General features: G+C 42.3%; 2 protein-coding genes across 3 annotated transcripts in view; both read left to right on the top strand.

The window, feature by feature from the left end:
- The first annotated feature begins 783 nt into the window (after positions 1-783).
- psd12 (26S proteasome non-ATPase regulatory subunit 12) lies at positions 784-7,338 on the top strand. 2 transcript variants are annotated; one of them, XM_014131115.2, is made up of 11 exons: positions 784-1,050; positions 1,698-1,757; positions 1,894-2,022; positions 2,388-2,495; positions 2,673-2,777; positions 3,578-3,727; positions 4,143-4,274; positions 4,555-4,667; positions 5,139-5,313; positions 5,572-5,649; positions 6,706-7,334. In XM_014131115.2, the coding sequence occupies exons 1-11, from the start codon at positions 925-927 to the stop codon at positions 6,913-6,915; spliced, it is 1,386 nt and encodes a 461-aa protein (XP_013986590.1). In that variant the 5' UTR covers positions 784-924; the 3' UTR covers positions 6,916-7,334.
- Positions 7,339-8,137: 799 nt separating this feature from the next.
- Positions 8,138-24,383, top strand: part of LOC106564877 (probable helicase with zinc finger domain) — a 66,187-nt gene continuing 49,941 nt past the window's right edge. The window contains 12 exon segments of the mRNA XM_045691276.1: positions 8,138-8,234; positions 14,038-14,217; positions 14,220-14,279; positions 14,922-14,958; positions 18,143-18,267; positions 19,295-19,351; positions 19,538-19,586; positions 19,879-19,954; positions 20,351-20,549; positions 21,034-21,141; positions 21,793-22,099; positions 23,177-23,444. Of these exon segments, the coding sequence (XP_045547232.1) occupies positions 14,056-14,217; positions 14,220-14,279; positions 14,922-14,958; positions 18,143-18,267; positions 19,295-19,351; positions 19,538-19,586; positions 19,879-19,954; positions 20,351-20,549; positions 21,034-21,141; positions 21,793-22,099; positions 23,177-23,444 (1,448 nt within the window). The 5' untranslated portion in view covers positions 8,138-8,234; positions 14,038-14,055.

Genomic DNA, 24,383 nt, shown 5'->3' with positions numbered 1-24,383 from the left:
ATTATTTAGTGTGAATTATTCACAACATTGTGTCAATAGTGTGAAAGTGGGCAGTACTTTTCAGAATCATACCTCAATATGATAGGCTCCCTAAGGCAGGGTTCTCTCTATCCAGTTTGTTTAATAATAATAATAATTCATGACATTTGTAAAGCGCTTTTCATTATACAGAATAATCTCAAAGTGTATAGAGAGTTTTCCCTGGGCAGGCGGGGAAATATTCTCATTCCACCATGGGTGTAAGCCATTTGCAACAAAAACACATTCCTCACTATCTCTTCCTCAATGTTTTTAAAACAGGACTGTCTGTGTCGGAAATGGTACTTTATCACCAACAGTGCACAACTGTCTTGAAACTTTGATGGTTGAGTCAATGAGATGAGATTTGGAAGGATGGCCTTGAGACTACATCATCATCATCATCATCATCATCGTCAATTAGACCATTTCTAACACATTTGGGTTTACATTCACTTTACTTAAAATCCCTCCTTCACAGAGACAGGGGTCTTTTTGTTTGTGGTCCACTATTTTAATGCTTAAAAAAAGATACCAGAATAATCTAGAAAATAATTCTGGAAATTATAACGTTTCACTCTGAGCACAGTTTCCCCCCATCAACAAACTATTAATGGAAAAAAGATTAAACAATATTAGTGAGGGCAGATGAAAAGGTTAAGTTGAGAGAGAGAGACGCTGTGTGAATAACCAAGGCTTGACTGTCAAAACGCCTGACACAAATAACAATTATTTTTTATGGTCCTTCTCTGGGTCCTTCTGGCAGCCTAGGTGGCCTTTGCAGTTCATTGTGATTGGCCGGTTTTCCTTCACTTCCTGTAGTTTTGACACAACAGCAGCGGGCTAGCAGCAGTTAGCACTTAGCAGAAATTTCACTTGTCAATTCGCCGTAGTATTCAATTTAGGATGTCGGAAAACATGTCTGCAGAGGTGGAGCGATCAGAAAGATCAGATGGCAAGCTTGTGAAGATGGAGATTGACTACAGTTCAACTGTAGATACACGTCTACCGGAGTGTGCCAAAATGGCAAAAGTAAGTTGAGCATGAATGAGGCCAGCGCTGGCTGAGTCATGGTGCATCACGAATGTTAGCAAAATGGCTAGCTAACTTGTTCGCAAATAAAGTGTTTTCATAATAGGCAACATTACGACTGTATTATAACAACGTATCACAAATATTGAGTCGGTTTACTTGTAAGGTAAGTTATACATCTTGATTAGTTGTTTAGCTAGGTACGGTAATTGTTTTCGTCAGGTAGCTTCTCTAGCTACCTACAGACTACTAATACAGTAGCTCTTGGTGTTATGTTATGCTAACCAGCTGGTTGGTCGTTTCAGTCGGATTTTTGAATAATTTATCAACCAACTTCTAACGTAGGTACCACAGTTATTGATTTTCTTAGACCCCTTTACTTTAGTTAGAAATATACTAAAGTTACAGCTAGCTAGTGAAGTTTCCGTTTTAATCACGTGTCAAAGCTGACAGAAATGTGTTGTTGACATCTTTGGCGTTCTCAAATCAGAGTCCGATCATCAACGACGTTATGGGTGATACAGTTTTAATTTGTATTTTTGGACATCTGTCTCGTAATTTGATCATGTGTGGTCATTAAATTGATCATTGTAACAATTGTCTGTCATTTGTCCTGACTGTAAGATGTATCTCCTCTGCTCTTTTAGGAAGGTAGGCTGCAGGAGGCCGTTGAAAGCCTCTTGTCGCTGGAGAAGCAAACAAGAACGGTGAGCGTGAATTCATAAATGTATTTCTAATTAAACATCATACCCATTGAGATTAATCTCTATGATCATACTCCTCTGACTAATCACATAGCTATCTTTGTGAATAACATTGTCCTCTTTCTATCCATCCACACAGGCTTCTGACATGGTGTCAACCTCCAGAATCCTGGTGGCTGTTGTGCAGATGTGCTATGAAGCAAAGGACATGGACGCCCTGAATGAAAACATCATGCTGCTCTCTAAAAGGAGGAGTCAGCTCAAAGGGGTGAGACTTGGGGCTCCTTCTTTGAAGGGATACTAAGGGAAGGTAAAAAAAAAAGTGGCCTGGGTGTATTCATCAGTGCACGCAGTTGCAAAACGTCTTGTAACAGAAAACGTTTTGAAACGCATAAAACATTTCTTTTGGACAAATTTATGTAGGTCCCTCCCTGTTTTGTTCTGATTGCTAACGTTTGGTTTATCGTGAATACACCCCAGGTATGCACCAGTAGGTTAAGAAAGGTGCCTTACCATTAAAGCAATGTTTTCTTCATGTCCTTTTATGTGTTCCAAGACCAAAAGTAAAGTGTTGCCTGATGTTATCTCTTTTGATATATAACCTTCTCTTTTGCTTTGTTTCTCTCTTCTCAGGCTGTTGCTAAGATGGTGCAAGAATGTTACAAGTATGTAGATACCGTGACCGACCTGACCATTAAGCTGAGACTCATTGACACACTACGCACAGTGACCGCTGGCAAGGTACGTGGTGTCATGAACTTTCTCTGATTATCCTTACTTGGATCATCCTAAAATGACATTAAGATGATACCACCAATCATGCATATTCAGATGACGTAAAACAAAATATTTTACTTTTGTGGGTCCAAGTCATGTCTCCAATTTAAATGCGCTAACGACTTTGTTTCCCTCACTCAGATCTATGTGGAGATTGAGCGGGCTAGGCTGACCAAAACATTGGCAAACATCAAGGAGCAGCATGGCGAGGTCAAAGAGGCCGCAGCAATCCTCCAAGAGCTGCAGGTAAGGGGCTTTCGCTGATATTCCTTGGCAGTTTTCACAATTTCTTATAGACTAGAGGTAAGAAGTTTAAACCATCCATGTTTATTGAAGCTATTTGACTTACTGGACTGAATCTTCAGACACGAGCAGAACTCAAACTGGCGGCCAAATCTCCTTCACATCAAATAAAAGGACATTAAAAAAATTATCAACTTCATATTCATCTCCAGCACCACCCCAACATCAACATATGTGAATGTGGTGTGTTTCTATGTTTTGTAGTAAAAAAGAGAGAAGAAATGTTTCCAATGATATCTGTGTGCATTGTGTGATATTTTTATAATTTTTTTGACCAATTATGAGTAGGCATTGCCTACTAATTGGTGGATGATGTCATTGGAAACACTTATCTTCCCCTCTCTTTTTACTACAAAACATAGAAACGTGCCATTTTCACATATGTTGATGTTGGGGTGGTGCTGGAGATGAATATGAAGTTGAAAACGGTGAAATTTCCCTTTAATAATTTCAGTGAAAGTTGTCTTAGACACTATAATTAATCTAATATAAAATCTAGTGTCTGTAAAGTGTTGCGCACTCCATCAGTATGTCCTTATTGAAGGCAGAACCACTACAACAGTTGTTCACAAACCATTCTTCCGGTCCAGGCTGTGATGTAGCACAGCTGGGCTGTGTTCAGTAGGCACAAAATGGGAGTGGTATTATGAGAAACGTTTTGCTACGATGTGCCCTAATGAACGTGACCCAGGGCTAGAGTATAACATTCTGCCTCTGACAACATGCACTCTTTCACTCTACAGGTGGAGACATACGGCTCCATGGAGAAGAAAGAGAAGGTGGAGTTCATCCTGGAGCAAATGAGACTGTGCATCGCTGTCAAGGACTACATCCGCACCCAGATCATCAGCAAGAAGATCAACACCAAGTTCTTTACAGAGGATGGCACTGAGGTGAGAGAAGAGAGGAAAGCCAAATCATTTATTCAGGCTGGGTGTTATGATATGGCCTCCCTCCCAAATGGCACCCTATTCTCTATATAGTGCACTACTTTTGACAAGGACCCATAGGGGTCTGTGTAGGGAATAGGGTGCCATTTGAGACGCAACTATGGTTTTGTCTATAGGGGGGAGGTGGAACTACCTAAACGTTCAATGTTCCAATCAAAACGTTCACTTTTGTTTCCTATTTCGGAACAGTTTTCTACAGAAAACAATATTTATTTCCTGCAAAATATTGAAATCAGATTTTATTTTTGTCTGTTTGGAAAAAATGACTGTTTGTTTTGGCTGTCTACGTTGCTCCCGATGAAGAAACATACAAGCTGCAATATTATTAACCATTTCCGTCATTATTTTTCCTGAGGAGTCTAAGCTGAAGTATTACAATCTGATGATCCAAGTAGACCAGCACGAGGGATCCTACTTGTCGATCTGCAAACACTACCGTGCCATCTATGATACCCCCTGCATTCTGGAGGATAGCTCCAAATGGCAACAGGTAGGTACTGGTCTCAGAAGACTGTTTTAGGCATCAGGATGATAGTCTTTTGATATGATTTGATGCTTTTTTAAAGGCACAAGCTGTACATTTTGTGTCTGAGAAAAATATTGCTCTGGCAGCAGGACTTAGTTTGAGAGGGGTCTTAGTGAGTGTACTGCACACTGATTGGTGTAAATGGAACTAAGATTGGGTCTGCCTTCACAGGGGACTAAGACGTTACAGATTGCACCTTTTAAAATGCATAACAATACAACGTTAATGTTCTTTCCTGTTCCAGGCCCTGAAAAGTGTTGTTCTGTACGTGATACTGGCTCCCTACGACAACGAGCAGTCAGACCTGGTGCACAGAATCAACGAAGACAAGAAATTGGAAGAAATACCCAAATACAAGTAAGACATTCAATCACATTATATTCCGCTGCTTTCGTTTCTCTCCTCTCCTCAAATACCAAGAATGCAATCTAGCTTCAATGGTTCATTCCTTACAATCTTCAATGGTATAACACATTATTTCTCATCAGCAATGCCCAAATATTCCTCATCGGAACAATGTAACCTCGAGATGGTTCATTCGTGAAAATCTTAGCATTCAATACTGTTTCACAATATTCCTCATCACCCTAGCACATCATCCAATTCTGTAACACAGTAGTTAACTATATATTCACCAAGGTACCATATAACCTAGCCAATTCCCAGGGGTGAAACCTAGCTAAGCTACCAAAAGCAAATGCTTGATCTTTGTGGTACGGTGAAACCTAGGCTAAACTCTGGTGCCTCAACTTCATATCATTGTGAGGTGGCGCTATTGCTGTGCTATGGTTCATCTCATCCTGGTTTCCCTTTTACCTCTCCCTCAAGGGACCTCCTGAAGCAGTTCACCACCATGGAGCTAATGCGTTGGGCCTCCCTGGTGGAGGATTATGGGAAGGAGCTGAGGGAGGGCTCCCCCGACAGCCCGGCCACCGACGTATTCAACTGCTCAGAGGAGGGCGAGAAGAGGTGGAAGGACCTCAAGAATAGAGTGGTGGAGCACGTAAGTAGTTTATGGAACTGCTTTCGTGGAATATCTATAGATAGAATATCACAATTACTTTAGTGGGATAGTTTGTTTTAGCAAAGGGTCTCTGGTGGGATCACAATGCTGTCTTTCGTTGGAACATGGTTGCTGAATAATTATCTGGAAACGTCCCTTTCTCATCTAGAATACTTTCACGTAATTGGTATTTTTGATTCCAACTATGTTATGTTCCACCTTTGCTTATTTTTTTGTTTTTCTTAATCTCTCCTTTAGAATATAAGAATTATGGCCAAATATTACACAAGGATCACAATGAAGAGGATGGCTGGGCTCTTGGACCTCTCCATCGACGTAAGGACCACCCAATCTACTCTTTACATCTGTTACATTTTTGTCAGGGGATGGAATACTTACTGGTCCTCAACCCTAATGAATGCAGCCTTAAAGGGATGGTTTTCCCTCCAAAATAAGGTTGAAACTTCGGTGCAGCTCCATGTGATATGATGTGTCTCTGTTCACGTCAGGGGAACTGAACAGGAGTTAACGACTTCGGTGAAACTCCACACGATTGTTGCATTTCCGTTTTCGCGTGTTGCACTTGCATTCAATAGCATCTATGAATCACATGATTATGCACAGTGTTGACGTCAAGTTTTGTTAGTCGTATGTACGGGATACACCGTCCAACGAAATGCTTACACAAGGACATGGATGGTTCCTGATGTTGTGGGATTATCTCTGGTGTTTACAGAACAACTGGTGCTGTGAGATTAGGAAGTCAGAACCGGCTGAGACAAAGCAATTATAACAGTAGAGCAAAGGAATGTATGAAAACGTGTATTCTTATTTTAAATATATGTCGTTCTGTCCTTGTGCTGTATTTGTCTACTAATGTTATGTATTATGTCATGTTTTGTCTGGACCCCAGGAAGAGTAGCTGCTGCTTTAGCAGTAGCTAATGGGGAACCTAATCAAATATTAGGGATGTTCGTACCTTAAAGGTCAAATCAAAGGTAGACTTAGAGATATGACGTAATGTACAAAGTAAACAGCATAGTGGGTCAATTTCCGCAATAACTAAGAGCGTTTAAGTGCAAGGCTAAACTTCTCCGCTGTTTTGGCCCAGTTGCTGTAATGGTGTGAAGCGAACCCGTGCACATGCGCAGATACTGTGTGAGTGCGAAGTCTTGCAGCTCGCTCATTGCAATATATGCGGTGCTCCTCGTGGCAACGTAATTTTAGCCGAGTGGTCTACAGTTGAGCTCAATCCATATATTCCTAACTTGATTTTTAAGTGTGAAAAACATATATATTTTTGGAGTTATCTATAGATGTACTATAGTACCCTAAATGAAATATGTGATTAGTTTTTGAAGACACAGGTTCTAGCATCTCTATCTCTTGCAGGAGTCTGAGGAGTTCCTCTCCAACCTGGTGGTGAACAAGACCATCTACGCCAAGGTGGATAGGCTAGCTGGCATCATCAACTTCCAGAGGCCGAAGGACCCCAACGACCTGCTCAACGACTGGTCCCACAAACTGAACTCCCTCATGTCCCTGGTCAACAAAACCACACATCTCATCGCCAAAGAGGAGATGATACACAACCTGCAGTGATGAGGACCGAGTGCATTGTTTTCTTAAATAAAATGTTCTTCTGAATTTATATTGATGAATGAACCACTATTCCAATGTCAACTACCCCAATTTTTGGAATAACAAATACCACCCCACATCCCTTTTGTTTCTTACGGTCAGCGAAGTTTAAGCATTTACAATAAACAAGTCTTACGGCCATATGTTGTTACTATCTCTTGTCCCACTGATGTAATACAAATGACACAGTTTAGTGTGGTCTCCCAATTTTATCTACTACAATTTGGGCATGTACTTTGTTCTAGAACCTAGACCACAGAGGGGCATACACTGTTAATGTTTTCTCTCCTGTTCCAACTCTCTTTTTCATGTAACCGTCATAAGGGATTTAGTGTTAGAGCATTTGCGTGCAACTTGCTGTATTAAAACATTTGCTGTAAGTTCTTGATGTCTTTCTTTTGTGTCTACTTCGCAATGTAAACAAACTATTCTCACCTGGCATAATGGATATTCTTTTGAGTATTGTAACAGACATTTTTATTATTACAGAGTTGTCTATAACTGTTGTCAGATCAAGTTAAGAATACTTATTTAAAAGCTGTGAAATGCAAACCTGACAGATGCAGCTTTTTGTTGTTGGTTTGAAAGGTTCTGGATCCTCTGTAGCCATCTACTGATGACTAAATGTTACAGCACGCAAAGCTGACACTAAATCAAGACTTATTTAGTGAGTTTATGCAAGATGCTGAATGTTTCTACCTTACTGTGTAGTTATATCCACATGAAAATAGAAATACAGCAGTTATTCAAAAGTAAAGGCATTGAGATTGTATGTAGAAATAAAATGTAAATGTAGTAATGTACGATTAAACATTACCTTTCTATTGTTTTAATTATCCAAATCATCTATAAGTCAAAATATCTCTGAAAATTGTCTACATAGTGGACAAAATACACAACAGAATGTTTTGTTTATGCAATACTGTTATATAATTGACAGTGCTCAGCTAGGCGAACACTGGAAGCCGGTTTGTGCAATTATCTAGGGAAATATATGAAAACTGGTGTAATGACTTGCTATAAAGACTGCTATATGACTTGGTTAGAAGTTCACAATCGTCAAACCCCAACCTACACCAAAAAGACCCAAATCCCCTCAACCTTCAGATGAGCTACATCCCAATATCCTTTGCGATGGGCTGATAAGTGGATCCAAGATGGCGTAGAAAGTAAAGCTAGGTAAGTGTAGACTTCCCATTTTCAGTCCTTTCAGTTGTCTTTTTCAGAGGCAAGGACACCGACTTGACTCCCGTCTGTAACACATTCTGAGAGTAATGAAGGTATAACATTCATGCCGAGACCACAATATAATGTCAATTCACTTCTATACGTCTAAAAACCGAGCCAAAATTACAGGCCCGGGCAATATCGCTAACGATAGCGCGCTAGGTGTGAATCCATTCTGCATACGTTTTGGTCAGCTTGCTAGCCAGACAGTTAGCAAACTAGCTTGGTGCAAAACCAAAGCGATGGGCCCTATTTTGGCTGACGTGCAAACTGTGCATTTTCTCACTATGTACTCATGATGAATTCAACGTCAATCATTATGGAACTTTATGTTTATTCTAATGTTGTAAATGTTGTGCCAATGCAATGGTATTGGCTACCATCGCTCAGTGAGTCTTGAGTCTATCACAATTATTGCTAGCCCTCCTAGCTAGCAACATGTTTTGCCAATCTCATTAATTTGTTTTTAAAGTTAGAAGCAATACATTTCCATGGTTCAAATAACTCCGATATTTAATCATGTCGTTGCACACAAATATGTCGCAATCTGAAAGCTGAATGCCTTGATACAAGCTAATGTGAGCCAACTAGCTAGATCGCGCCACACGACTATTTCACCGTGGTCCCACCAAACATGATGCGAACGAACGCGAAGCCAGCCACAGCTAGCGGTGCGTCTACGGTGTTGTTTTAGCTAATTCCTATGATGGACAAGTAACAAGCTAACGTTAGTGGCTTGCCAACAGACATGGTACATCTATTATTAACTGACCCAGAATCTCAAAATAGACTGTTTTATATTTGTATTAGTCTATAGGAGTGCCCTTTTTTGGAGCGATCATGCCGAATAGGGCAATGTGTTTTGATCAAACTTGCCGTTAGGTAAGCATCAGCTAAACCATATATGTAGTAACTAGCTAGCTAACATAGCCTAAATATCCAAGGTGGTAGTAGACTTCCGCTGATGAGACGACTTTTACCTTGTATTAATGTCGCCCCTTCATCTTTGTTTATTTGAAATGAGGCGTTTCATTTTACAGTAAAAGTATCATTCATACCACTTTTGGCCATTCCTTACAAGCCACATGGTTGTCATTTTGCTCTTAAACTCCCATAACATGCTTATGTCATGTCTTGGGTTGTCACAATTTCTTGTATATTGACCAATCCATAATAGTAAACAAGTTAAAGATAATAGACTTAAGATGCCAAACAAAAAGTGTTGGCCCATATTTTGGTAATCATACACTGTATTTGTATTGTGTGTTCCAACGTGCTGTGAGAGATATTTCTACTACAGCAGTTGTAGCATTTCCTAACATGCTTTGAATGCTCTGGTAACCTGCCTCTGAACCTTGGCCTTATCTGAGGTATTCCTTAAAAGATACACAAATTCTGGGGGGTGGTCTTGGTGTGGGTTTAGGCTAGTACTATGGCATGACTAAAACATAGGCTAGGTTACTTAGTTAGGCTAGGTTACTTAGTTAGGCTAGGTTACTTAGTTAGGCTAGGTTACTTAGTTAGGCTAGGTTACTTAGTTAGGCTAGGTTACTTAGTTAGGCTAGGTTACTTAGTTAGGCTAGGTTACTTAGTTAGGCTAGGTTACTTAGTTAGGCTAGGTTACTCAGTTAGGCTAGGTTACTCAGTTAGGCTAGGTTACTCAGTTAGGCTAGGTTACTCAGTTAGGCTAGGTTACTCAGTTAGGCTAGGTTACTCAGTTAGGCTAGGTTACTCAGTTAGGCTAGGTTATACACATCTTGGTCATCGTGAGGGAATTGAAATGTGATTCACTCTGTGGAAACTCTACATAAGACACTGAGTGGGGTGTCTACCCACTTTGCCCAGAGTGGGTGAAAACGTGCTTCATTATGTTACAAAATACATTTTGCCAAGACACATCTGATTCTTCATGTTCTGAATTGTTCAGTTGGTCTTTCTCTAACATATCAATAACCTTTCTAAAAAGTCAGAAAATTCTATATCTATCTTGTCTCGTATGTCCTCCGGATTCAAGAAGAAAGATGACCAGTTCAACGGTGAGCCTGTCAGTTTGCCTTGATTCTCGCACAGCATCCAGCCTAGCTGACGCAATGCAATTCTTTTTTACCACTTTTTTCCACCCCTCTGGCCTCCACTGATTTTTAGTCACCCTAGGATACACGAGGGTTAAAACTCCAATAACATTTGAATGGATTAGAGACCGGAGGTTTGGACCATTTTAATAAAAAAAAATATATTTTACCCATTGGTCAAAATATGCGTTTTTGAGTGGACACCCTACACTGAGAGCTGACTCAGTCAATGATGGTCATTAACAAAGACTAGCCCCACTTCTGCTAAAGTAGAGGTGGTGTGTAATAGGCTACTGTCCTTAGATATAACTGCTGTGGCGTAGTGTGTTGTTTCACTATGAAAGAACCATATCGAACCCTGATAAGGAGAAATAGGGCATTTTGTTATAAGTTGCTCCTTGGGCCCGGAGGCCTTTTCTGTTTTTAGTCAAAGCAGAGGCTCTCAAACAGGGACGACCGCTCACCACAGACACTGCATGTCTGGTTTAATTTTAAGCCTCTCCATGTTCCTCCCAATGTCTGGCATTGCCTAACGTGCATGAAAACCGATTGTTGCCCATCAGCTGGTGGCCCTCTTCTCCCCTCCAGCTATTTGTCATTTCACTCTATTGCGGGAGGGTAGCGTGTGTTTCTGTTAGACACTGTATCCCTTGAATCCTTGGGCGCCATGGCCAGGCTCAGCTCTGTGCTGTGAATAACGCTATAGGACACCATACTCTCTGCAGAGGACAGACACCAACACAAGTTTTAACGGCCGCAAGTGTGTGGTGAACTCAACTGCCCTTATTGCCTGTAGTTGTGCATATAGGCCTATTAGGTTCAGAAATACTCCAGTGTCACCTGTAGACAGCATACAGTAATACCCAATGCCGCAGCTGCACACATTTCTTCTATTGATTAAGTGCCCTTGATGGGTCCGTCCTTTGCTAACCATTCAATTGTGGTTCGAGGCCGCCAATGGATAACTCAAGTGGTGTTGGCCGCGGGGCCTTTTTGTCGCCTATATGTTACTATGAAAAACAAGCTTGTGATATGACTTGCGCTTTTATTATTAAGTCAACAGTATTAAAATGCCTTGGTCAACAACTAAGCCTATATATAGACCTACTGCCACAGAGGAAATACTGCTCGGCCTCTCATCACATTTGTGATGACATCAAAAGAGGATGTGGGTCTTGCTTTAGGGAACCCCACAAAGGGCTTTTTCTCTGACCATATTCCAGGCTGTATCACAACCGTCCGTGATTGGGGGTCCCATAGGGCGGCGCACAATTTTCCCAGCTTCGTCCACGTTACTGTTTGGCTGGGGTAGGCCGTCATTGTAAATTAGAATCTGTTCTTAACTCACTTGCCTAGTTGAATAAAATAAAAAAGATCAGTTGCTTTTTAGCCGAGTACACTAGTTTTCAAATCTCTCCTCATGGACCCCCAGACGGGTCACCATTTTGTTGTAGCCCTGAACCAGTTCACCTGATTGACCTTTTCAAAGGCTTGATGATTAGTTGACAAGTTGAATCAGGTGTGCTAGCTGTGGGATATTTCAAATATTTGACTACTATATTTGAAAACCCTAAACTTTTAATCACTTACAAAATTGTTGCCACTATGACATTATGAGTACATGGCCTAGAATGCTGTAGCATTGTAAATAGTGCACACCACCTGTGCAATGCCGGGTGTACCCTAAACCCGCCACTTTAAAAATCCTAACATCGCTGCGCCTTTCCTGTAGCTTTTTGTCTTGCCAACGTGGTGGTGCGCACCCTAAACCATGTGGCACAGACGAGCCACACTGTACAAGATTCTTCAGTTGGTCGTAAGGATTCTCGGTACCACGCTGTTTTGCGAAAGACAATAATGTGCTTAGGTTGTAAACTTAGCTAGAACGAGCTGTGGCTCAAAGCAGCCTCAAACGTTTTCAGTCAGACATTCACCCTCGCCATACGGAGTTGAACTATATCTAGCCAACATTTTGAATTGAATATCATTGGTTGTGAACTTCAGAACTGTAACGATTTGACACTTTGGTTAAAGGCAAGTTTAAATGCGCACTGGTAGTCATCGCTCCTGCTAGAGAGTCTACACATTCTGGTTGATGCCAAACAACGTCATCTCACTGACTACTTCTCTGGCGACTTCTCATTGGCTATTGCTATTCAGCATTCTTTTATTTAACCATTATTTAACTAGGCAAGTCAGTTAAGAACAAATTCCTATTTACAATGACGGCCTAGGAACAGTGGGTTAACTGCCTTGTTCAGGGGCAGAATGACAGATTTTTACCTTGTCAGCTCGGGGATTCGATCTGGCAACCTTTCGGTTACTGGCCCAACGCTCTAACCACTAGGCTACCTGTCGCCCTAGCGTTGCACATCTCACATTACAAGAGCGTTGCAGATTTTGTCAAACATGTTTGAAAATGTTGGGATGTATGGGACTGCGGGTAGCCCTCAGATTGCATCTCTGACCTGCTCACATTACATTTTCATTTTAGTCATTTAGCAGATGCTCTTATCCAGAGCGACTTACAGTAGTGAATGCATACATTTCATACATTTTTTTTTCTCCGTACTGGTCCCCCGTGGGAATCGAACCCACAACCCTGACGTTGCAAACACCATGCTCTACCAACTGAGCCACACAGGACATTAAACGAGGGTCAGTGACCACCCCAAGAAGCCAGCGACATGGGGATTTTGTCTCTGATCTAAAGATTGTCATACCTTTATACCAATCTTGTGCCATCCCGGGATATTCGGTAATACCGGCACTGAACACACATTTTCAAACCCTCTGAGCCTCTGTAATCCGAAGGTTAGCAATACAAACAAGTACACTGCTAACATTTTATACAGTCTCTGACCTAAGCTATTTGCAAGACAGACATCCCAGCTCATCTTTTATACAAGTAACTAAAAAATGCTACTCAGTTTGCTGCACAAAACAAATATTAGAGGCTCTTGATCCAGAAGGGGATTCTCTGCTGTTACCAAGAGAAGCATGATTTAGGAAGAATCTAACCAGTAAATTAGCAAACCAAATGCAGAACTGCGGAGCATTTAGCACATTTAACTTAATAGTTATAAGATACCTAGCTGGCAAACATTTAGTTGTGAATTCCATACTGTAATTAGATCACCTGGCGCATGCTGCACGACAGATTGACTTACAAGGCTCTGGTGTCTCTCTTTGTGTGTTTGTAAACAAATACCATGTGACTGGGGACTACCTGTAAGCTTCATAATGAAAAATTGTGACGGGTGAAATGAAGAATGCGATCTTTATCTCCTAACTTATTCCACAAGTTGACTGCAGGTATTTACTTAAAAAGTAGCTACAAATATTCAAATGTATAAAAAAAAAAAAAAAAATTCTAAGAAATAGTTTTAACGGTATTGAAAAAACACTACTTGGCTATTTCCAAGTATGATGTACCGCCCAAACCTAGTGTACACCCAGCTTAGGAGCCAGTAGGACTAACTTAGGTTTGTAGTGCCACACATGACTACTTAATTTTAGGGCTATGAACCAACAGTTGGATTCCAAGATATTTCAACTAGTCAAAGCAAGTGTCTACAAATAGACCTACCAGTCCACTACCCCAAGTACCCAATCACAGAAATAGCATTGCCCCCCCATATCTCTCACTCCGGGGTGACGTTTCCACTAGGTACAGATCTAGAATCAGCAATTACCATTAGTGGGGAAAATGCTAAACTGACCCACGATTAGTGTCTAGGTGTGACTTAAATCCCCTTTTTCTCTCTCCTCCCTCTCTCTCCAGACATTCTGTCCCTGAGTCATGGCGGACAGGAGAGCGGAGAAGTCATGTGAAGAAGCCAGCGGATCATTAGCCAGGCGGGAGTACGAGGCGGCAGTGAGCCACTGCACAGATGCGCTGCTGGCCCTCGGCCCCCCCGGCCCCTCCCAGCCCTGGACCCCCCCGCATCCAACCCCCCCAACGACACGGTTACCCCCCTCCGCAGCCGCGCCCTGCTCTACAGGATAGCCGCCCTGCTACAGCTGGTGAGGCGTGAGACTGACCCAGGAGGCACACCTTTCGGCCCACACCCGTTCCCACTCCCTCAGTGGGCATATGGCCCCCTGACCTCTACCCACACAAAAATGGCACTTGTGCACACATCACACACAAGTTAACTGATACAAACGCACTCACGCCAGTTCTCTCACACGGAGAACTAAATTGTGGCCTGTTTTGCACAAGCAGTCATCTAAGTAAGGCAAGAAGAGCCATTAAGAAGTACTCTTTGCTCATATTCCTCCGCATTATGACTTAACCAACATGTTTGATAAGTGTGTTCAAGTCAAGTGTCATAAGCCCATCTTGACCTCGATTTTGTTTTCTGAGAACCAGATAAAACGACCAAGGTCCCGCCTCCTTTCATTTCTCTGCCGCAAACTGCACTGTGCTGTTATCTCCTTCTAGCACTAAAATTATACCCCACTACTTAAGCCTCACGATTATAGAGACTACTTAAGTACTATAATTATATTGCGAGTGACTCCGCTCTGAGTAGCGAAGATATCCATTCTGGGCACTTATCTAAGACTCAGTCAGGACCTCTGTCATATAAAACCCTCCTTCATGAGGACAGTCATTCTGCTGCTTTGACTTTGTCTGTTTACTTGTTTTCTTTCTACCTCCAGAAAAACTATGATCAAGCAGATGAAGACTGCAAACATGGTGAGTTGGTAGAGTACTTATCATAGTGAAGACATAACCCATTGTATTGAAGTCCCATCCCCAGGTTACACAGTCATATACCAACTATAGAGTTGGATAGAGGATGCACTTGCCATAAAACCTGTTTTTGCATGGGCAACGCCATGGCGGGCTTTCACCATTTTAAAACTCGTAGAAGATGATGACATTGACTACTTTAAAATTCGGGCTGGGAATTGCCAGGGACCTTACGAGATGATGTTATCACAATACTTGGGTGCATTTGCATGTATTTTCATTCTCTATATATTGGGATTTGAATACAATGATTTTATTGCGATTCGATGTTCCAAACATATTGCGACGCCTATGTCAGCTGCAGAGAGACGAGAGAGCATGAGAAAACGCGTTTTGATCCGTAAAGGAAATAAAAGTGCTAAAAACAAATTGGCTCCCTATTTAAAAAAAAAAAAAAAAAAAAAAAAAGAACAAGCTATGTAGGAAGAAATCCTGGAGTTTTGGTGCAGGTACAAAATGTTGTATTGAAATATTGTTAAAACAATAGGATATGTTGTCAAATAATAGCCCAATATGTACAGTTGAAGTCGGAAGTTTATATACACCTTAGCCAAATGCATTTAAACTCAGTTTTTCACAATTCCTGACATTTAATCCTAGTAATAATTCCCTGTCTTAGGTCATTTAGGATCACCACTTTATTTTAAGAATGTGAATGTCAGAATAATAGTAGAGAGAATGATTTATTTCAGCTTTTATTTCTTTCATGACATTCCCAGTGGGTCAGAAGTTTACATACACTCAATTAGTATTTGGTAGCATTGCCTTTAAATTGTTTAACTTGGGTCAAGCGTTTCGGGTAGCCTTCCACAAGCTTCCCACAGTAAGTTGGGTGAATTTTGTCCCATTCCTCCTGACAGAGCTGGTGTAACTGAGTCAGGTTTGTAGGCTTCCTTGCTCGCACACGCTTTTTCAGTTCTGCGCACACATTTTCTATAGGATTGAGGTCAGGGCTTTGTGATGGCCACTCCAATATCTTGACTTTGTTGTCCTCAAGCCATTTTGCCACAACTTTGGAAGTATGCTTGGGGTCATTGTCCATTTGGAAGACCCATTTGCGACCAAGCTTTAACTTCCTGACTGATGTCTTGAGATGTTGCTTCAATATATCCACATAGTTTTCCTGCCTCATGATGCCATCTGTTTTGTGAAGTGCACCAGTCCTTCCTGTAGCAAAGCACCCAGACAACATGACGCTTCCACCCCCATGCTTCACGGTTGGGATGGTGTTCTTTGGCTTGCAAGCCTCCCCCTTTTTCCTCCAAACATAACGATGGTCATTACGTCCAAACAGTTCAATTTTTCAGACCAGAGGACATTTCTCCAAAAAGTACCATCTCTGTCCCCATGTGCAGTTGCAAACCGTAGTCAGGCTTTTTTATGGCGGTTTTGGAGCAGTGGCTTCTTCCTTGCTGAGCAGCCTTTCGGGTTATGTCGATTTATAGGACTCGTTTTACTGTGGATATAGATATTTTTGTACCCGTTTCCTCCAGCATCTTCACAAGGTCCTTTGCTGTTGTTCTGGGATTGATTTGCACTTTTCACACTAAAGTACGTTCATCTCTAGGAGACAGAACGCGTCTCCTTCCTGAGCGGTAATGACAGCTGCTTGGTCCCATAGTGTTTATACTTGCGTACTATTGTTTGTACAGATGAACGTGGTACCTTCAGGCGTTTAGAAATTGCTCCCAAGGATGAACCAGACTTGTCGAGGTCTAGAATTGTTTTTCTGAGGTCTTGGCTGATTTAATTTGATTTTCCCATGATGTCAAGCAAAGAGGCACTGAGTTTGAAGGTAGGCCTTGAGTACATCCACAGGTACACCTCCAATTGACTCAAAATATGTAAATTAGCTTATCAGAAGCTTCTAAAGCCATGACATCATTTTCTGGAATTTTCCAAGCTGTTTAAAGGCACAGTCAAGTTAGTGGGTCAGAAGTTTACATACACTATCTGAGAACACTAATTGCCAATAAAAACAAAACGTAAGGTCTGTTGAGTAGTACTGTTATACTTATAGACTTGGATAGAGGGCATCTTTGCCGCAATGGCTCTGGGCAAATGCCATTCAGGGCTATATCCATTTTAAATAGTGTTTCTTTTGTTGTTGATAGTTACAGTTGAATTCGGGAAGTTTACATACACTTAGGTTGGAGTCAGCCACTCCACACATTTCTTGTTAAACTATAGTTTTGGCAAGTCGGTTAGGACATTTACTTCGTGCATGACACAAGTAATTTTTCCAACAATTGTTTACAGACAGATGCCCTCTATCCTACTCTATAAGTATAACAGTCCTATTCAACAGACCTTACATTTTGTTTTTATTGGTAATTAGTGTCATCTCAGATAGTTTCATTGCTATTAAAATCATTCCAGACATGATGATATGCTCAACAAATGTTACGGTTAGAAACGTGCCAGCGTTTTGGGTAAATGTCAGCGCTAAGGTTCAGGCTCAAGTTAGAGAACCTACAAGACAAGTGGCTAGCATAACATTTGCGTTCATAGTCGTGTTTTATTTAATTTAACGTTTATTTATCTAGGCAAGTCAGCTAAGAACAAATTCTTATTTACAATGACGGCCTACCAAAAGGCCTCCTGCGGGGACGGGGGCTGGGATTAAAAATACAAAAATAAATAAAATATAAATATAGGACAAAACGCACATCAAGACAAGACAACACTACGTAAAGAGAGACCTAAGACCACATAGCAAGGCAGCAACACAACATGGTAGCAGCACAAGACATGGTACAAACATTATTGGGCACAGACAACAGCACAAAGGACAAGAAGGTAGAGACAACAATACATCATGCAAAGCAGCCACAATTGTCAGTAAGAGTGTCCATGAGTGGGACTTCTCCATGCCATGCCTGCTTCAGTAGCTAGCTGTCCCCATGTGAAGACAAGCGGTTAGAATACCATTGGCGGTCATAGCCCTGTGTAGGAGGACTTTACCACACCATGCCTGCTTCAGTTCAGCGGTTATGCCCATGTCATGTGACTTGGGTGGAGAGAATGCAGTTTGACGTGATGGGTGTGAGCACACGTTCCATGCAATGTAGTGCGGTGCAATCATGCACAGTAACGTTCCTTGTCGTCCTGTGTGTGTTTATTACAGTTCTGGCCGAGGAGCTGGCCAAGGGAGACGGGTCGTTTCAGGCCAGCCTGCGCTGCATGCTGCTGGACGGCAGCCTGCACGAAGTGGCCGGCCTCCTCTCCAAGTCCCTGTTTGGGGAACCTCTGGTAAGACTGGCTCCCGGCCTTACTCCACTGTTAACTCTGCCTCTCCAACACCTCCACCATCTTTTTCACCCTCCTAGTTCTTCACCTCCTCTGTCTCCCTCTTATTTTGCCCCACTCCCTCTTCTCCTTTTCCACATCCCCCTCTTTCCCCTTCTGCCTTCTTTCTCCTTTTCCTCCTCCTCACCCCTCTTCTCCCTTCACCTCCTTTTTCCTCCTCCCTCCTATAACTGATCCATGGAGACAAACACAGCCATTTAGCTCTGGGAGCAGCTGGAACATTTTAGTTCCTTGGACTTTTCCAGGAAATGTTTTTTTTTTTTTTATGAAACAAGTTCTCTCAGCACAGAGGAGTTGTTCATGTTGACTGTTGAATCGATATGTTTTTAAGGGTTTGTTGCTATGTTATTCTCCAGCATCTTTGCATGAGGGCAAATGTCAGAAAAATAGAAAAATATTAGTGTTGCTTATCTCAATTGACTTAAAAAAAAAAAAAGTTATTGCTAAAATATGATTTACTTTTCAGATGAACTGACGGTTTAAATTTTGTGATTTTATTTTAACAGTGTGATTTCACATGCGTGTAGTTGAATGAGTGGACAGCATTCTGGTGTCGGCAAACAAGTTTTACTATCACACGGAGATTCAACCGTTAATTCAACTCCCAACAACAGATAACATTCAACTGTTAAACGCAAAGCCTGAACACTGGTGTCTTATCTGGCAACCAAAAAGCATAGATATGAAATCAGTTTATTGTTCTCAAGTTGGCTGCAACCAGGGAGAAACAACCATGCTACTGCATAAGGTATAAGAATCATAAGCAGCACTTTTATTTACCCAGCCTGTAAATAGATTTGGTTTTGGGGTAAACAAATGTGTTATTCAGAGAATTTATGGAAGGAAGAATATTTTGCATTGACCAGTGACTGTGCCAAGTCTCTTTAATTGATATAGTCTAAAAGCTTTTTGATATGCTTGCTGATATTGTATGTGTTGTAATGTATTTCCTGTATCTTCTCTTCCTTAGAACGGCATCGTCACAAAGGACTTAACTAGATTAAAAATGCTTCTCTCAGAAATTGAAGTAAGTGTTTTGTGTGAGGTGCTCTTGCCTTATGTTGGAGTTTGGGCTATGAGTATTGATTATATTTAAAAGTGAATGACACTGCAGATGTATCACCTGTTGCAGTCCCCAAGAGGTCAACTAATTGTTTGAGTAGACATGAAATGTTATTGTCTTATGAATACAATACTTTCTCTCCACCCTCAGGCCATTCGTAGCGAGATGGCCACAGAATATACAGACGACAACGAGGAAGGTGAGCAAGTCATCCTCACTCGAAAAAAAAGATTTGGATGCATTTATATATGTCAATGTTTGGATTTAACAACTTGTGCTCAACACAGTCAGGCTCAATGCTCCGATTTGCTTCAGAAAGGAAAACTCATTTAACGCCTAGGCGCAGAATATTGAAAGACGAAGCATTTAAAGTTGGATTTCATTTTCACTTTGACTCAAGTCTCAAAAGCTTGACTCCCAGTCCATATGTAGGTGGTTATTTACTGTGCGAGTGGGATGTTTTGTTGATGTAGTTATGTCTTTGTGGTCAGAAGTACGGGATGGATGGCAGTTTCGCCCCCCGCCTAGAGGAGTTACCAGCAGTGAGGAATACACGCTGTGTAAAAGGTAATGCTGTTGTGCGTTGCTGACTACGTTTTAACAGTGGCATAAGACCATAGTTCATATAATATATTACAAGACTAGTTTAACAAATAATTGGCATGTTGTATGCAATCATTTAGTCACATTTGTACTTTGAGTGGCCTTCAATTAAAGCCATTGTTATAGTCCTAGTATCATGTCCACCTCCTGCAAACATGGGCTTGCTTTACATGCAACTAAACAGTTATTAACACTGTTACCTAGCTAAGTAACTGACACAGGTTTTCAGTGTTGCTTCAGAGGGTGAGGCCCTTTGGCTTCAGGCCCTTGGGGGTTGGTTTCTCGGACACTATTGGAAATGAAAACCATGTAACAAGTTGACGCCACCTGGTTGAATGTCCTGTTGTCCTCCTCCTCCAGGTTCCTGGAGCAGGGCCTGTGTCGCTACGGTGCCCAGTGCACGTCGGCCCACTCCCAGGAGGAGCTGATGGAGTGGCAGAAGCGCTATGCCTCGCGCCTCATCCGCCTCAAGCAGCAGCAGGAGAGCAAGCATTTCACCGAGAACTACATGGAGGCGCTCATCGAGAAGTGGATGAACTCTCTCTCCCCTGAGAAAGTGGTGAGTTAACCCTAGTCTAGTCACTTATCTATGGCCCTGTTAGAATATTGTTAAAATACACCCTCCCTTACTGGAAGTAATCACTGATTTCACTAGTGGACGATAAGCTGAGAAGCTGGTCGTTTTGGGTCTTGTTCAAACACATTAAAACAAGCGCTTCCTTGAAGTAATCACTGATCTAACACACACTGACAGGTGGTCAGATCAGGGATTAGTCCTTCAAGGAAGGGAGGAAGTAAAGATGGTGTATTGGAACAGAGCCCCTGAGTCTGATACAGGTGGTAGATGCAGTGCTGTACTTTCAGCATATATTGATTTTTAGACCCGTTGACCCTTTCATCTGTCTACTTATCTCAAATAAACGGTCCATTATAAATGTACATTCTATTAAGCTGTTATGTCCTCATTTTAGACAGACTTTTTTTATTTTGTTAAACTCTCCTTAACTTGGCATGAATGGTGTTGTGTTCTGTTCCTGCCGTAGCTGAGTGACTATTTGGACGGCGTCAACGTGGAACACAGCTCCAACCTCTCCGTAACGGTCACCACCAAGAAATCAGCTCACTCCTGGACCTTCTCCCTGTTCTGCAAGGTAACAGGTGCTCTGTCTCACTCAATGTCAGCACCCCAAATACCACCCTATTCCTTATCCATGGCACACTATTCCCTATATAGTGCACTACTTTTGACCAGGACCCATAGGGTTTTTGGTCAAAAGCAGTTAACTATATAGGGAATAGAGTGCTGTTTGGGATCCAACCAATGGTTTCAAATCAAAAATATATTTAGAAAAACACCACACAAGTAGATTTTGATTTGAAATCGTCTGGCAGCGTCTGACTGTTATCCATAGGCCGTACACAGCCGTATCATTATAAGCAACTTTGATAAAGACTGCTCCCACACACAGACAGGCTCTACATGTTGATTTTGCCGGCGGTCTGGTCATGTCGACCTTTATCAAGACATTCTCATAACACAGAATAATTGTGCCGAGGTCGTGTGTGGGAGTAGTTTGTATCATTGACTGAAGTAGTATTTTTATTTTTTTTCATTCCCAGCACCACAACAGGAGACCATGTACTTGTGTGTCTGAACGTTCCCTCTCAAAGGCCAACGTTTTCATATACCCATTGATATGACTGACTGACAATGCTTCCAAAAAGCACCCAAATGAGTCGCAAATGATCTGCCTTTTATCTCCGATTGCCCACTCTCACACTTTCTTCCCCCTCCCCCCCAGCCTGTGAGGAAGCTGTACCGCATCGCCCTGCTCTACGACGCCCACCGACCCCACTTCTCCATCACGGGCGTGTCGGTTGGCGATGCCGGCGCCCAGCGGCTGCAGGCGGCGGCCGAGGGCTGCCAGGAGTGGACGGCGGGCGAGGAGGCGCTGGCGGCCGACAACGGCATGGACCACTGCGTCTACACGGTGGTGGTGGGCTTCAGCACCGAGATCTTCGGCACCTTCCGCCAGACCATCGTCTTCGACTTTGGCTCGGAGCCCGTGCTGATGCAGCGCATCATGGTGGACGCCGCCTCCATAGAAGGTTTTCGGTTATGACATACAACCTCAAAGAACATCCCACCCCCCCTCCCTCCCTCAGTCGTCCAAGTTTCTAACATCTAATAGAAAATTAAAACTAAAATTACTTTAAAAGAGCAGTTGGGTTTTATTGATAATGGGTTGCATTTGTGACATTTCTTATAAGGCCTCAAAGTGCTTAGCAATGTAATAGGAGGTTACTGAACTCACCTTATCCACCGCAGTGTTTAGCACCAACCTGAGGGATACGGCAGTCATATACAGTGCCTTCTGAAAGTATTCAGACCCCTTGACCTTTTCCACAGTTTGTTACGTTACAGCCTTGTTCTAAAATTGCTTAAACACATTTTTTACCTCATCAGTCTACACACAATACCCCATAATGACAAAGCAAAAACAGTTAAAAAAAAATTAAGTATTCAGTCCCTTTACTCCAGTACTTTGTTGAAGCACCTTTCGCAGCAATTACAGTCTTGAGTCTTCTTGGGTATGACACTACGGACTTTAGACTTATTTTACTCACTATTTCAGAAGTGCAAATGCAATGTCCAGTGTTCTTCTTATCCTTTGGTTATGTAAAAAAGAATCTGTGTACTGGCCAGTCCTCATAGCTTTAGTAGCAGGCCAATATTTCCCATGATTTGGGCCAGGTGGAATCTGCGTGGGCAGAATTTTCCTAAGCTCCTTTTCCTGAACTGGAAGAGGATTTGAAGTAAAAGTAATACTTGTACGAATCAAAACATTCATAACACTGTTAGCCATTATTATGTTTACAGACAAATGCAGGAAAGCTATTGTTAAGGTTTTATAGGATTGGAATAACAATATCAGGATTATATAGGTCTCTGAATAAGAAAACCTGCAGATTCTGTCTAGCCTTACCCAAAATCCCCTGTGACTTACAGTAGAATGTATATATGGCCCATGCGGGAATCAAACGTACAACCCTGGTCTTACCAACTGAGCCATCAGAACCACTCAAGTGCAGGCCAATATTTCCTTATAACCCTCATGATCAAGTGTCAATATTAATGTTGGAAGGTGTGGTTTTCACAACAAACCCTCCCATCTCCCTCCCCAGACCTGGAGCACCTAATGCAAGCCAGGCAGCAGCTCCTGATGACGGCCAAGCGCTGGGACCCGTCCTGCAAGACCATCGTGGAGTTCAGCCCCAATGAGACGGTGGACCTGGACCGCAGCCTGCTGGCCCGCTACCAGATCCCCCTGTCGGCCGACCAGCTCTTCACCCAGTCGGTGCTGGACAAGACCCTGACCCGGGACAACTACCAGGCCCGCCTGCACGACCTGCTCTACATCGAGGAGATCGCCCAGTACAAAGAAGTCAGCAAGTGAGTGAGAGCCTCTTAGTTGGTTGTTGTAGTTTCCAATCAGTCATATTCTGAAAACCTTCAACCACTGACAATGGGTTGTATTGCTAAAAATAAACTTTTTAAATAGCACTTCCATTGCTAGTGATAATTGTCTTTAATTGAAAGGAGTCTGTACTGATTTTTGAGTCTGTTTTCTCCGAAGGGTTGGTCCTTCAGTGGTCCTTTTGAGGTTTTGTCAGTCACACCTCTTGATACCTGCGAATATACATTTTAGTGTGTAGACAGTACGGAGCGACAGTCTGGATTGAGTTGAGGTCTGTGAGACTGGCCCACCACAAGGTGTCAGAGTCGGTCTTCCACAGTAAAAGGGGTTTTGTGTGTGTGTGTGCGTGTGCACTGCACACGTGGCCAGGCACACAGCTAAAGCCCTTTTTAATAATGCATATCTCCTCGGCATCCCCAGAGATTTCTCCAGAGCAGGAAATTTGTTTTAGAATAGAAGACATTTCTTGTGTATAAACTGCGGCGCCTCCCCAAACCCCCCCTGTAATTCGGCACCTGCTGCTCTCCTCAGTGGAAGGTGAGAAGGAGACCAGGTTATCACAGCAATCCAACCCTGATTTAAGACCGAATCAAAGGCCCCCAAGCCTTCGCTTAGTCAACCGAGTGGAAGTAACCAGGGTTGGCCTTCCACGCCCCCACTCCGTTACTGTTCCCACTCATCACTGTTATTGTCATTTGCCTGGGGCTGTGGAATGATGGATTCCTCTCAATCATCCAATTTAACATTGAGGGCCGGTTTCCCTGGTGTTTCCAGGGAAACCGGAACCGGAAACGATTAAGCTGAATCCTGGACAAGAAGCATGTTCTATGGAGATTCTCCAGTTTAAAGTGCTTTTATGTCCAGGACGGGGCTTAATCTGTGTCTTGGAAGTGTGGCTTCGTGTGGTGGGTGGT

This window comes from Salmo salar, chromosome ssa12 (assembly GCF_905237065.1).
Source record: "Salmo salar chromosome ssa12, Ssal_v3.1, whole genome shotgun sequence".
Taxonomy (NCBI): Eukaryota; Metazoa; Chordata; class Actinopteri; order Salmoniformes; family Salmonidae; genus Salmo; species Salmo salar.
The sequence above is the reverse complement of the archived record's forward strand: the minus strand, read 5'-3'. Positions and strand labels throughout refer to the sequence as shown.